This window comes from Crassostrea angulata, chromosome 2, assembly GCF_025612915.1.
Source record: "Crassostrea angulata isolate pt1a10 chromosome 2, ASM2561291v2, whole genome shotgun sequence".
Lineage (NCBI taxonomy): Eukaryota > Metazoa > Mollusca > Bivalvia > Ostreida > Ostreidae > Magallana > Magallana angulata.
In genome coordinates this window covers 61,405,163-61,418,690 of record NC_069112.1, presented here as the reverse complement: position 1 = coordinate 61,418,690, position 13,528 = coordinate 61,405,163, and the positions used below count along the sequence as shown (strand labels likewise).

Sequence of the window (13,528 nt, the reverse complement as noted above, 5' to 3'; positions counted from 1 at the left end):
CTAGCATCAAGGGTCAATTGATAAAAAGGCTAGACATATGATGTGACCTTGACTTCGGAACAAAATCAACAAATGAATTTACATGCTCTCTCATTTGCACTATTGTTTTTGTGTTATATAAGATCAAAGTTCATTCTTATTTTATTCACTTTTCAAATGATACAATAATGAATAGAATTTAACCTCTTTTTTTCTAACCAGGAGCATAACATTATCATTGTGTGGTATATATGATTATCTTACCCATTTTAAATATAAAGCTGAGGAAATCACTTCTGTTCTAATTGCCACTGGCATTGAACATCCCTTTACAGTGCAAAAAGGGGGTATGTGAGTTTTAGCCAAGTTATAGATTGAACTTTGGTATGATATGAATGGTCTGTCTTCCAAGAAAGTATTGACTTCGGTCTCGCATGTTATTCTATCAATGCATGCATCATCATCCTGTTCATGGAAATGGTCTTGTTCCTCTTCAATTTCTTCATCTTCTGACTCTGACTGAATACCATGATCTTGTCTACAATGATTTCAGAAAAAAAACCACACATAAATATATCTGACAATGATATGGTCAGGGTTGTCTCTAAAAATTAAAGTAGAAGGAGGATATGAAAAAGTAGAAGGAGGTCTGGGTGTTTTGCTTATAGCTACATTGTCTTTGAAATGCAAAAATAGCCGGGTAATTAAGACATTATATGTAGGGGAATTCTCCGCCTCCTGGGTCTTAGAGACAACCCTGTATGGTAGTACAATATTTAGTCTGCATTATTTAATGTACCGGTATATAGTCTAGCTGTCCCAGACAATAGGCTGTCCCAACACCAATTTTTCAACATTTCTTTTGCTAAAGCGAATTTTAGATGAAAACTAATTAAAAAAATTCATTATGTGAAGTCAATGGTAAAAAAAAACCCACCAACTACCATTATATCTAAATTACCTAAAAGTCAAATCAAAACTTGGCTCGTAGTCTGCATCAGAATAATTATCGTCATCTTCTGATTCAAGATTACCCTCAGAAATGGTAAGGCTGTACAAAATACAAAAAAACGATGATTAGCGTTTTGAAAGAAGTCTGATTAAATAAATTAAGCCCTATCATCTTTGTCTCTCATTAAAACATAAATAATGCAGTAAGTTATTTAGGAACTACCAAAACAATCAACATGCCTTAATTTTATCCAGCATATAATTTTTTATTTATATAACACCTTTTCCAATTTCATTCACAAAGATGTACCGGTACGTTTGAAATCAAACAAAAGGTAAAACAATCAATTTAACCAGGGATTTGAAACTAATCATAGTTTATTTTCATGCTTACTCAAATGGGTTTATAAAGCTGCTTTGTGTATTTTCCACCAAAGACTCTCCTTTTTTACATATTTCCTCTATCCCAGACATATGGGTCTCATCCCTGAAAAATTTAATTAACATGATTCTAAAATGATCACAAGTAATTAGAATTTGTACAAGTGCTTTGATCAATAAAACCGAAGTGCTGAATAAGGATGTAATTTTTTAAATTTTCATTTTAAAAGTTCAAATAATGCATTAATTTTTTCATGAATGGTAATTCACACCATATCTGTACAGATTATACAGTGGCGTCAGAAGCTGAGGGGGCTAGACTAATCATTAGAAATACTGACAAGCAAAAAAAATAAAATGGCTTCTAGTATACATGTCACAAAATCATAAATGTTTGTTGCATTAAAGGGGGGGGGGGGGGGGGGGGCTGGTCCCTCCATAATGCTACATGTATGTACCTGATGGTTAGGTCTAACTTTGCAAAAAAAGGGGGGGGGGGGGGGCTTCAACCGTTCTGACGCCTATGTTATATAAGTATACTGTCATCTCCCTCCTACCTAATTTGAGTATGACATATTTTAGGACTTACACAGAGTTTCTTCCAAGTTCGCTTTCTGATGACGATATTTCGGACACACCAGATAAATGGAGAGGCTTAATCATTATTGTAGATTTCATTGGCCCAGGGGTTGATGTTATCAAGTTGTTGGAAGTCTTCCCAGAAATTTCATGAGTAGGTGCAGGGCTGGTTGGTTGTTCAAACCTTTGTAAAAATGAACGGTAAAATTTGACATTTATAAACCTGCAAACTCTTTTTTTCTTCATAAACTGAAAAGTCAACACTGCCTGTATTAGTTTTTTTTAAATCATACTATCATGATAATTTCTCGTAACATATTCTGATTTATGCTATTAGTTCTATGTAATATAGTAATTTAAACAACAAATAAATTCGTTTCAAATTACATGTTTATCAATAATGGTGTATGTCTTCATACGTATAGGCTAGGCCTTCGTGTATAGTAAATACAATTATAAGAACATATTAATAATTTTCATTTCTATAAGTTTATTTTGAAATTCGTTTTTTCATGTTTTAAAAACAATGTTACATGTGATGATCGATAGCTTAATCCTCATAGCAAAGTATGAAATGACAATAGTCCGTTTACCATGTACTTCTGATTATCCCTCCGAGGGCCTCATAGTTTAAAGATTGAACTGCACCCAAAAATGCACAACGAGGAATTCTACTTGGTTTATTGTTAAAGTCTGGACTTGAAATATTCATTTACTTGCTGTGTACCACGAAATACGATTAAGATAGAAATAATGACAAAATATCAGTGTAAAGACAACGATCAAACTTACTTATCAAGCAGTATCTTTGCCACTTCAGCGTTAGATTGAAGACGAAGCGCACACTTTACTTCCATCCAGCGATCGTACTGGTTACCGATGTAAATTCTGTTCTTATTATTTTTTGCATTTATTTCCGTCCGTCGTCTTTTTCTTCCCGAATCAGTCAAAGTCGGCTTTCTCCCTCGCTTCAAACCTGTCGTGTCCGACATCTTTTCTGTTTACCGGAAATATTGCGCTTGCGCATTTGATTTGCCGAATGAGTTCAACTCAAAGGTCATTGCATACGGAAATTATGTCGGAGAAATAAAGTACGGGAAGACCTAATTTCATATTGTCTAACAATTTTTAATTTTAATGGAAAAAATACATCATAAATTAAGTTTAAATGATAAGATTATGTATAAGAAACATATTTTACCAAATTCTCGATTGAATTTTAGGAACACCAAAATAATAATTTTGGCAGCTTGTATTGCTTTAAACAACCATTGTCAATGAAATATGAAGGATAAAAGTAACAAATCTCAGAGTTTTGTTCATTTTTGACTAATGAAATATATCTAGAATGCCTAAAGTCTCTCCAAAAACGGCATGAAACAAGCTCTTGACCTCTTCTTTAAAATGATGTCAAATTGAATATAGGTACCGGGATTACTATTGCCGTGATTAAATATAGAATGTCAAAATATTGTTATATTTTCTACATAATTCCTTTAAAACTGCAAAATACGGGAAAAGATTCATCAAAATCAATTATGACGTCATAATGGTTCTAGCACATAAAATACACTCTTGAAACATTTACTAGATCTTGACCTTAATATTAAAATTACAGCCGAAAATAAAAGCGCGTTTTAAAGATACTTCCCTAATCTTTCAATTTCACCCCTTTCCCCACTCTTTAATGAGACACTTTTAGTATTATGCTGCATCCTTTTTGAATGTGGGATGGGGCAATTTTATTTTTAAAAAATTGACCACCATTTTCCCGGTTTATAAAGCGTAAACAGCGCCCAACCAGTCTATATCGTATAAAACTATAGTATAATCAACATTGAATTCATTACATAAATAAAGTATTCGGAAAGCATCGAAATCCTAATCCGATTTATTGAAAAATTAGTGGGTTACATGGGAAAAATATATGGAAAATCTTAAAACAACCCATTTTATGTTCATTTTAATTGGAGAAATTTTCACTGCTGTTCTTCAATATTCTACATTTTAAGACAAAAGTTCTACAATCATTATTCTTTACTTACCCAAACCTCTGTAGCATTCCTGCCACTTGCAATGGAATCAATCACTCCGAATTCTTTTCCATCATTTAAATTTATCGCCCTCCTTTCGTTAATATTTAAATAAACACCTTCTTCGGAGTTTTCCAGACTCCAAGACATTTTCCTGCAAAATCTTTCGCTGGGCTAATAATCGTCTGGAACTAATTGACGTCATTGACGTCACTTTCCTATTCAGATTACGTCACAACAGGCAGAATCGCTAAAGCTTTATTTTTCTATTATATTTTTATTTGTCATTATTGTATATGCACGGATCTAGAGAAAAGTGGTCGGGGAAGGGGTCCACCCCTACCCCCGCAAATTCAAATTTCTTTTAATTTACATCATAAAAATTACCAAATATATGCCTCAGACCTGTATGGAATTTCCTACCCCATTCCCCCCCCCCCCTCCCTGGAAAATTTTCTAGATCTGCGCATGTTTTGAATACTTTGAATACTTTTTTAATATTCATGGTATGTAATATTTACCTATAATTGTGTATAGGGGAGGGGATGGAAATTAAATGAAAGATAACATTAAAATTTTAAGTGGGGGGGGGGGGGGGGGGGGGGGGCTTGACCGAACATCCAAAATCTTGAAAACTTCCCAAAATCATGAAATTCCTAATAGCTTCAATCTTCAATATCACTCTTAATTTTCTTACATACTTCCAACTTCGTGATACTTCTAATTTTTTTTAATTTAAAAATTAATGTTTGCTGCGAGAAAAATGTGTGTGTGTGGGGGGTGGGGGGTGGCTCCTCCCTGGTGCTATGTGCCTGATAGTTATGTCCAACTTTGCAGAAAAGGTGGGGGGGGGGGGGGGGCGCTAAGAAGTTCCGACGCAAAATTGAATTATTGTCGTCCTTTACAAAACGATCTGCTGTTTATTCCCGAGAAGAGAAATCCTTCTTCTGGCAAAGAAAAAATATTTTCCAAGTCTTATTTATCAGAAAGGTTTAAGCTATATACAGACTTATCATACTAGCAGGTTTTTGCAGCAAAATAAAATTCTAAATAATACAGATCATATTGTTTTAAGTAAAGAGGACATTTAAGCTCAGGGGGAAAAAAACAATTTATTTATTTCAAGTAAATCAATCTTTTATTAAATACATAGGATAAATAGATGAATAAATAAATAAATAGATAAATAAATAAATAGATAAATAAATAAATAGATAAATAAATAAATAAACTCTTTCTTCCTTTCTTCCTTGTCTTTGTCTTTCTTCAAATTCAGTCTGAAATAATTAAATGTTTGGATTACAATTTAAGAAAACGCAGGAACAATTTATGTTAAGAATTTAATTCCATTGTAAAAAGGGTAATAATCATACTTTACCAATCAGAAGCTGTATTCATCCAGCCTGTCTTTCATTTTCTTTGGGATGTGCCCAGCAGAGGTGAGCCGAAATGGCGTGGACCACACATACTCCCTAGCCACTCTCTCGATCCATGGCTCAGTACGCCCCTTCTGGCCCTTCATTCTTCTCGTACAGGGGGTCCAGGTCGTAGATTTGGAGCCCTTGTACCAGTGTACAACAAGGTGATTCTCCTCTGCAGCAATAACTCGGCAGACCTGTGGCCACTCCCCAGCATACTCCGGCACGTCTGTACACACGAAGTCCCCTTCTTTGTATAAGCATGGTCCTGGTACTGCTACTGCTGGTAGGGCTTTCCCTATAATGACCTACAAAACAAAAGATTGATTTGAATGCATATTACACATAGCTTGGAACTCACTCTTGATTTTGTCTCAAATTTCTTTTCTTACTTACAGGTGGTATTTCCGACTCCTCTTCTATTGTAAAATCAAAAATATCAGGATTTGCACTGCCAGGTGTATTTTCTGTTCCTTAAAAAGGTTTAACGTTTTAATTTTTGTTTTAATTTTCAAAAACAAAATTGATAATTGGGACCCCATCCCTCATTTATTCTCAACTGATGGTGATTATAATATAAATAGCGTTATATAACAGTAAAAAAAAACTTACTTCTGGTCTTAGCAGACAAGATTTCGTCTAAAATCCAATTATCTTGGGTATCTGAAAAATGCAATATTCGTAGTTGTTCTTAATCACCTCTTTAATCATATTTAGAAAGTACTATTATCGCTAATACTGATTCTTATATAATTAATACATGAATATCTTATAAATACACAGTTCACCACGACATAAACTTGATTGTTATCGTTACCGTGTTTCATGTTAACAATAAACGCGTGTAAATCATGTATTGTCTTTGTCATGTAATCATTTTCAACTTTAGATTGAAAATTAATAAAAGACAGTATTGTGATCATGTATAATTTTATCAATATGCACAATTTCTTAAAGTGGCGGTATAATTTACCTTCCGTTTCTTCGTCGTAGTTCCCACCATCCCTTGTCCTCATCTTTACCAAAAAACCGGAAGCTTGATCGGACGTCAGACTGGAGCTTCTCAAAATTGTCCGTTACCTCTGAAAAGTCTGGCAAGACCTCCATAGGTCTATCACCGTGTGATTGGGGCTCTGGTGATAACTAATAATATTCAACCTGAAATACAGGACAGGAGACAATATAAAATTCACTTCTTTATTATTTGGAGTCCGTCGCAAAAGTGTGTAATCAATTATAAACACAATAAAAGATATAAAACAATGGTACACTGCATATTTAAAATGAATGTGCATAATGATGTCACAGAAAAGTTCATGTGTTAATTAAAACACCATTATATAATCACACAATTCATATCAGGTACAATAACATGTCTACTATATATTTTTATCATGAAAATAAATGAATAAAATCAAAATGAAATATTAATCTTAAAAGGGGAGAATTAGCTTACAATAGTTATGCTTGGCTATGAGAGGGGATTGAAAGCAACAGACCAAAAATAGAAAATCACATGTTATTGTTTACATCAACAATTTCCAGTCAACACCAGACAAGATCATGACTTCCGGTTACAGGGGGGGGGGGTGCCTATCAACGCTTTCACACCTAGTCCAGCTTTACTTAAAATCTAATATACTATATACAAACATACTACAACTCAAAATCTAAACCCTAATCAATATTTCTTTTGCACATCAAACAAAAGTACAAAATGCTCGACTTAACCTTACAGTCTTTGAAGTTTTTTCTTGATTTACAAGTTATCAACATATATCATAAAAAGCATAACCACATATCACAAAAATAACTTTACTTACATGATTACTTTCTGCATATTTGTTTTCGTTAAGTATTAAATATGAAAAGCAGCACAATGTACTGCGCGTTTACACAACACGCTTTGTTTACAAGGCTAAATTAGAAACCCGTAAAAGACAGATATGCAATATCCGAAAAAGTCTTAACTTTAAAAATTAAGTTACAACTTGTGGTTTGTAAAATTGATTTAAAAATAGGAAATACCATTATGTGAGTTGTTACAAAAATTAAAACTTAATTTGTCTTTCTGAATGAAATTGTGAAAATCAAAAGATAACATTCTTAAAATTATTTGTCAAAACAGATAATTGTTTAAAAGCTTTTCATCATGAAGTGATGAACACTTCTTCTAAAGTGCAAAGTTAAACATGTTAAGTACAAAGTAAAAATAATTCAAATACAAATATTCTACATTACCTGAAATACAGGACAGGAGACAATATAAAATTCACTTCTTTATTATTTGGAGTCCGTCGCAAAAGTGATCGGACAAAACCCTGTAGCGTCCCCTGTCCTGGCATTGAGTTGTTCTTGCCATTAATTGATACAAAGAATCGTAAAGAAAAATTCACTCATTGCTTACATCAAAGAGGCGGATTGACACGATGGTTTTGCGATACAATGCGTATTACGTAATTATAAAAACAGCGGATGTCTTCGAAGGATAAATCTAAAAGCATATATTTAATTAGCTCGGATGGCACTAATTGATTTAACAACTGTGCGTGTGAATTATCGACAGATGGCCTCAAGTTATTTATCTAAGTAAATCTTATGTAAAATTGATTAAAGTCAATAAATATAAAATATAAGTTTTCAAAATTAAAAATATAATAAATTATGTGGAACTTATAATAAATTATAAGGAAATGGTCAAAAATAGAAAAATATATTTGAGGGTCAAAATGACACCATGATAATTCCCTCTTGGTCAGAAAAATCTTTGTCCTCAAAGATAAAAATGAAGCATACAATGTTCAGGTAATGAGAAAAAAAACATTTTGGAAAAAAAATGAAGTAATATGTACAACAGAAGTTAATACAATAGTGCAACAAAAATAAGAATGCACATACCCAAAACATAGGTACATTGAACACAAAAATTCAAACACTGAAAAAAAAATTCGCTATTACTCACACACTTATCTACACAAGTAAGTCATGCCAAGATGTTGCAAGGAAGATTAGATGGCTGTTACAAAATTTGGAAATATTGGTGGTGCGACAACAGGAAATATGCTGTATATGGATGCTGAAGGATGTTATGAATTTTTCTAGCAGTGAATGGTGAGATCAAGATGGTAGTTGGAACATCAATGGAGCGGTTGGTGTGCTTGTTAGTGATGGTAAAATCAGTGCATTGAATGTGCAGGTAATGTAGAATGTAATATGAGGTGGTAACATGAACTGATGAAATGTCTTCAGGAGTCTGAATGTTCCAATTGTGAGGGCAAAGTGGAAGGGTTAGTAAAGTGAAAAGTTCACAAGTAGGTCCAGTTGTTAGTTCTAAATGAAGTGAAGTTTTGTGTGAACGTTGAAATTTTTGCCATAGGTGAGTAATGCATGCAATAACAAGGATTGTTGTTAGCACAGAAAGGGAAACATAAGGCCAAGGAGTGGAAAAAGTGGCATAAAAGTGTTCATTAACACTGGTCGCGGTTGTGTCATCTTCAGCCTGATTATAGATGAAGGATAAAGTTGGTTTAATGGTTGCGGCAGCTGATGGTTTCACTTGATGGAGCAACAACACAGGAAGCAGGACGGTTCGGATTTTGTAGCATGACCAGATGCTAAAGATGAGTCCAAAGAATCCAACAGATGTGGAAACGATGGCCAGGATACCACTTGTGTCTGGCCAATTGTCCACTGCAAAATTGACTTGTCCCGCGATCATGGATTCTGCTAAATTTGTAAACACTTGTCCATCGTGTCGAACGGCCTTGGCGATGCGCTTCAAGCTTAGGTGCTGTTTTTGATCATTAGCCAAAAATTTGGAGAATGAATGATTAAAGATGTGGAAATTTGGTAACTTTATGTGAATGAATTCTTCGAAGATGGTGTCGCCGAATATGGTTGAATGGGAGTCTGCATGGAAAAATTGTTGGAGTAGGGCTAAGTTGACTGGGTGGAGAATTGTAACTTTGTCAGTTTGATTGTTGCATTTTCCTAATCGGGGAGGTAGATAGAGGTCGTCAGCTGTTATGGAACATTGACATGGTAATTTGATGACACAGAAGGAACATCCTTTCAAGATGTGTTGTCCATTTGCGCAATCCAGTGCTAGCATTGGCGTTCTGTATAACAGCAGGTTGGATGGTGAAAGCTCGTACATAGCTGGGGGTAGCATGCTTGTTAGGAACCGAAAATCGCATAGATCATTCACGGTTTTCTTTTGATTAAAGAAGACTCCAGATAAGCAACTTGGAGAGGCTGTTGCTTTCATTGCAATATTGAAGTTGCAGTAACGGGTTGAGGTTCCTTCACACAGTGTTAACTGCTGAGAGGTGATTGTGGCATGGTGTTGGTTGTCAGCTGTGTGTAGAAAGTATGGTGGCAGATCGATGAGCTGAGTGGCATGGTTGGAGCTAGAGTTAACAGGAACTGGAAATGTGTAGACTTTATACATTGACATTGGCTGTTGAAATGGGGAGATTGGTATTTTTAAGGTCAAGTATAGTTCTGTGTGTAATCTAGTGCACAAAAATTCTCCCATGGAATAATAAAAGAGAGGATCCTTATTGGAAATATGGAATTTTGGGAATTTGGCCGAAATGATGCTTTGGACTTGATCGATGGATGATTTCAGAATATGTGGTGTCAGGAGGAATGGGGATAGCTTGCCTTTCACCAAATCGTGAAGTCCTAGTTTAATATGTTCTAATTCCTTTTCTAATTGAGCCGAAACGTTGGTCTGCTTAATGATGAGTTCACTTAGGATGAGAAATTCATGGTCTAAAGCATCCATTGAGTTGTGTGCTAACACTGAAAGTGACACAGCATCTTGGTGATTTTGTCTAACAGCAGCAACGACATTGTTGAATCTTTTGTCCACGGCTTCGATGAATGACGAGAGGTGGTGGTCTTGTTGGGCCATGGCTTTGGCAAGCTTGATGTTGTTGTTGTTTAGTGTTTGCATGTGGCGTTGTAGAGTAGCGATATCACCTGAAGTGGCTGTTCCAAATAGTGACTTCGAAATTTTACCAACAAAGTCAAACAGTCCTCGCTTTGATCTTGATGAACCTATGTATTTTCGTGAAGGAGGAAGTTCAGAGGTTGGTACCAGTTGGTGAATGTGATGGACTGTTGAATTAACACTGGCCATACATTGCATTCTTAGGAGATTCAGTGATTTGATGATGTGTCCTGCAGTTTGACATTGTGGCAAGTTGCAGTATAGAGGCTGTAGGTGCAATTTCTTTGGAAGAGGAATTCGAAATGTATGCAGCCAGTACTCTTGTCCAAGGTAGATGTCACTAGTTTTCTCGAATAGTATGCCGTAGTTTATTCTTTGAATATGTTGATCTGATGGTAAAGGCGCAGTTGCACAGACAGATGTGAGGCAGAGGCAGCTGATTATGTACATATACATATATGGTGATGATCCGAGGTTCTTCTTTTGTCCAGATCCACCTAGTAGTATAAAGTAGGAATAAGGAAAGGTAAAGATTGTGTACAGTGTAACAATTATGTCAGTATCAGTAGACGTCTTTACTGAGAAGCACTAAATTAATAATTTTTGCAAATCATTAAAATTTTAACAGAATTTGGTACAATGTACACAGTGAGAAGGTTTAAGGAAAAAAGAGTGGGTTAGAGGTGGAATGGATTAAAAAGACTGGATCTAGTAAAAGCAGGATTTTGTTCTGCGTCTGCGTGCCCGACCGGTCTGTGTCCTGGTAATATGATATTGACGGATAAGATCTGCATTGATATGCTCTTCCGGCTCCCAGGTTTTAACGCTGCTCCCTTGCCATTTAACGAGGAAGAATTTCTTTCCATCGACAAGTTTGTATTGCATCAGTTTCTCAACATATCCTTGACTTTCATCTTCATTTGTATTGTTATCCTCTTCTTGATTTTCATCTTCTGATTGATCATCTCCTTGTTTCTCTGTTTTGTTTTGGTCTCTCCTTGGATGTTGAGGTTCAGGTGCTGCAGAAGGCTGATCATTATTATGAAGTTCCTCCATATCAGGAGTTGTGTGTGCTTCCGTATTGGTTTCACCTGTTGGCTGCAACTCATCTTCTTGAGCATCATTTTCAGCACCTTGAGGGTTGCGATGTTGTGGAGGCAAGTGTGAATCATCAATGGGTATCTCTGGTGGTGGTGGATTTAAAACCTTACGATGCTCTGGCTTCTCATAATGTTTGAGTCGATTTGCATGGATCCGAGACCTTACAACTTTGTTATCAGACCATCTACGTAATTGGTATGTGTTGTTTGGTCCCTTTGCAGTGATGTAATAGGGGCCCTCCCATGGGTTACGCAGCTTTGGTGAGAGTCCCTTGGGCACATACGTTTGGTGTAGCAGTACACTCTGGCCAACATCGAAGTCTGGTTCTCTGGTATTCTTGTCGTATTGCTCTTTTTGCTTTTGACGAGCATGTTGGATGTTTTGTTCAGCTATCTCCTGCACTACCTTGAGATGTTTCATTAGGTTTGTGACGTGAGCCTTAGCATCTTGATTCATACCATCCTTAGGTATCAGAGAAGTGTCAAATGGTAAGTACATCTCTTTGCCAAATAAAATGTGGTAGGGCGCTAAGTCTGATGATTGTGTGGATGGACTCATTCGGATTGCCATAAGAATTCCAGGTAAAATGTCATGCCAATTTGTTTGGTCTTTGTTAACGTATGTACGCAAACACTGTGCAATGGTACTGTTCATCCTCTCACACGTGGCATTTGTTTGCGGATGATAAGAGCTGGTAAAATGTCTGGTGACTTGGAATATTTGGCACACAGCTGTTATCAGTTTGCTCATAAAGTTCTGTCCACGATCCGTGACAATTGTATATGGTGCACCATACCGACAAAATATTTCTTTAAAGAGCACTTTAGCAATTTCTGTAGATTCCTGCGTCCTGAGTGGGAAAGCTTCTGGCCACTTGCTAAATGAGTCCACAACCAAAAGAATGTATTTGTGACCTTCTGTTGTTTTGGTCAGTGGTCCAAGAATGTCCATATGAATTCTTGAGAATCGGTCCTCAATTGGCATAGGGGTGAGAGGTGCTGGTGCATGATGTGTTGGTTTCTTTGCGAGCTGGCATTCTCTGCAGGATCTGACGTAGTCTGCTATGTTTTGGTACATGCCTGGCCAATAATACTTGAGTTGAATAGCACGGTATGTTCGTTCAAATCCGAAGTGTGCTCCTCCAGCAAGACTGTCATGATAGGAGCGTATGACGTCCTCTCTGAGGCATCGAGGAACTGCTAGTTGTTTCAGATGGTTGTTTGGATGGCGTGCCCTTTTAGATCTTGGCTGATAGTAATGATATAAGACATCATCAAGAAACACATAGAAGTTCGACTCGCTAAGAAGTCGATCTCGGTTTTTCTTGTCCTCTGGAAGCTCTTTGTTTTTAAAGTAGTTGTACAAAGCTTCGAAATCTGGACAACTGCTTTGAAGTTCATCAATGGAAGTTGTATCTACTTGGTGAACTGTATCTACATCTATGGTTGTTGGAAATGGTCGTTCATAGTCGGTGTAAAAGAAGGTTGCTTGAGTAGATTTTCCTTCAGTTACAGGAGCAAAACATTGGACATCAGGTGATGGAATAATGTCTTCTGGTTCTAGGGCTTGACTGCTTGTTTCAGGATATGTACGTCTGGACAAAGCATCTGCAACTTCATTTTTCTTTCCTGCTTTGAATAATATTTCGTATGAATATCCTTGGAGTAGTACTGCCCATCTTGCAAGACGTCCTGTTGACTGTTTAACATTATGGAGCCATTTTAGAGCAGCATGGTCTGTATAAATTTTGAATTGGCGTCCAGCTAAGTAAACATGGTAGGTTTTTATCCCTTCGATAATGGCGAGTCCTTCACGTTCTGAGATTGGATATTTTCTCTCATGTCTGTTTAGAGAACGTCCACCATACGCGATGACTCTTTCTCGTCCATTTATGTCTTTTTGCCCAAGAATGTATCCTATGGCTGTTCCAGATGCATCTGTAGTCAGGGTAAACTGCCGTGTGTGGTCTGGGTAGGCCAATACAGGTGGTGTGGTTAAGGCAGTTTTTAGTCGGTCAAAGGCAGTCTGGCATTTGTCTGTCCATAAGAATTCCTCGTCTTTGGAGAGCAATACTGTGAGTGGGCTTGTAATTTTACTGTAACCTTTCACAAATCTTCTGTAATAATTAC

At 36.3% G+C, this 13,528-nt stretch overlaps 4 protein-coding genes across 5 annotated transcripts in view; all 4 read right to left on the bottom strand.

Annotated features, from left to right (window-relative positions):
* Positions 1-4,327, bottom strand: part of LOC128170850 (uncharacterized) — a 12,032-nt gene extending 7,705 nt beyond the window's left edge. For both annotated transcript variants that reach the window (XM_052836602.1, XM_052836605.1), the window contains exon 1: positions 3,936-4,327. The gene's annotated coding sequence lies outside the window, so the exon portion shown is untranslated. The remainder of the gene's footprint in view (positions 1-3,935) is intronic.
* On the bottom strand, positions 1,321-3,041 carry LOC128170852 (uncharacterized). Its single transcript, XM_052836606.1, has 3 exons — positions 2,683-3,041; positions 1,901-2,074; positions 1,321-1,417 (listed from the first exon to the last, which is right to left on the bottom strand). Exons 1-3 carry the CDS (start codon positions 2,880-2,882, stop codon positions 1,321-1,323), a joined length of 471 nt encoding a protein of 156 aa, XP_052692566.1. The 5' UTR covers positions 2,883-3,041.
* Positions 4,328-4,792: 465 nt separating the features above from the next.
* LOC128174616 (uncharacterized) lies at positions 4,793-6,357 on the bottom strand. Its single transcript, XM_052840128.1, has 5 exons — positions 6,315-6,357; positions 5,954-6,004; positions 5,738-5,814; positions 5,302-5,649; positions 4,793-5,200 (listed from the first exon to the last, which is right to left on the bottom strand). The coding sequence occupies exons 1-4, from the start codon at positions 6,355-6,357 to the stop codon at positions 5,305-5,307; spliced, it is 516 nt and encodes a 171-aa protein (XP_052696088.1). The 3' UTR covers positions 4,793-5,200; positions 5,302-5,304.
* Positions 6,358-6,465: 108 nt separating this feature from the next.
* On the bottom strand, positions 6,466-10,496 carry LOC128174615 (uncharacterized). The gene is made up of 2 exons (XM_052840127.1): positions 7,165-10,496; positions 6,466-6,499 (listed from the first exon to the last, which is right to left on the bottom strand). The coding sequence occupies exon 1, from the start codon at positions 10,494-10,496 to the stop codon at positions 8,361-8,363; it is 2,136 nt and encodes a 711-aa protein (XP_052696087.1). The 3' UTR covers positions 6,466-6,499; positions 7,165-8,360.
* Positions 10,497-13,528: the final 3,032 nt, after the last annotated feature.

Coding starts and splice junctions, on each gene's coding strand:
- LOC128174615 (XM_052840127.1), bottom strand. CDS start 10,496: ATGCAATGTATGGCCAGTGTTAATTCAACAGTCCATCACATTCACCAA.
- LOC128174616 (XM_052840128.1), bottom strand. CDS start 6,357: ATGAGGACAAGGGATGGTGGGAACTACGACGAAGAAACGGAAG. Junction 5,815..5,953: donor CTTGTCTGCTAAGACCAGAA/GTAAGTTTTTTT, acceptor AACCTTTTTAAG/GAACAGAAAATACACCTGGC. Junction 5,650..5,737: donor AGGAGTCGGAAATACCACCT/GTAAGTAAGAAA, acceptor TTTGTTTTGTAG/GTCATTATAGGGAAAGCCCT.
- LOC128170852 (XM_052836606.1), bottom strand. CDS start 2,882: ATGTCGGACACGACAGGTTTGAAGCGAGGGAGAAAGCCGACTTTGACT. Junction 2,075..2,682: donor GCAAAGATACTGCTTGATAA/GTAAGTTTGATC, acceptor ATTTTTACAAAG/GTTTGAACAACCAACCAGCC. Junction 1,418..1,900: donor GAACTTGGAAGAAACTCTGT/GTAAGTCCTAAA, acceptor TAAATTTTTCAG/GGATGAGACCCATATGTCTG.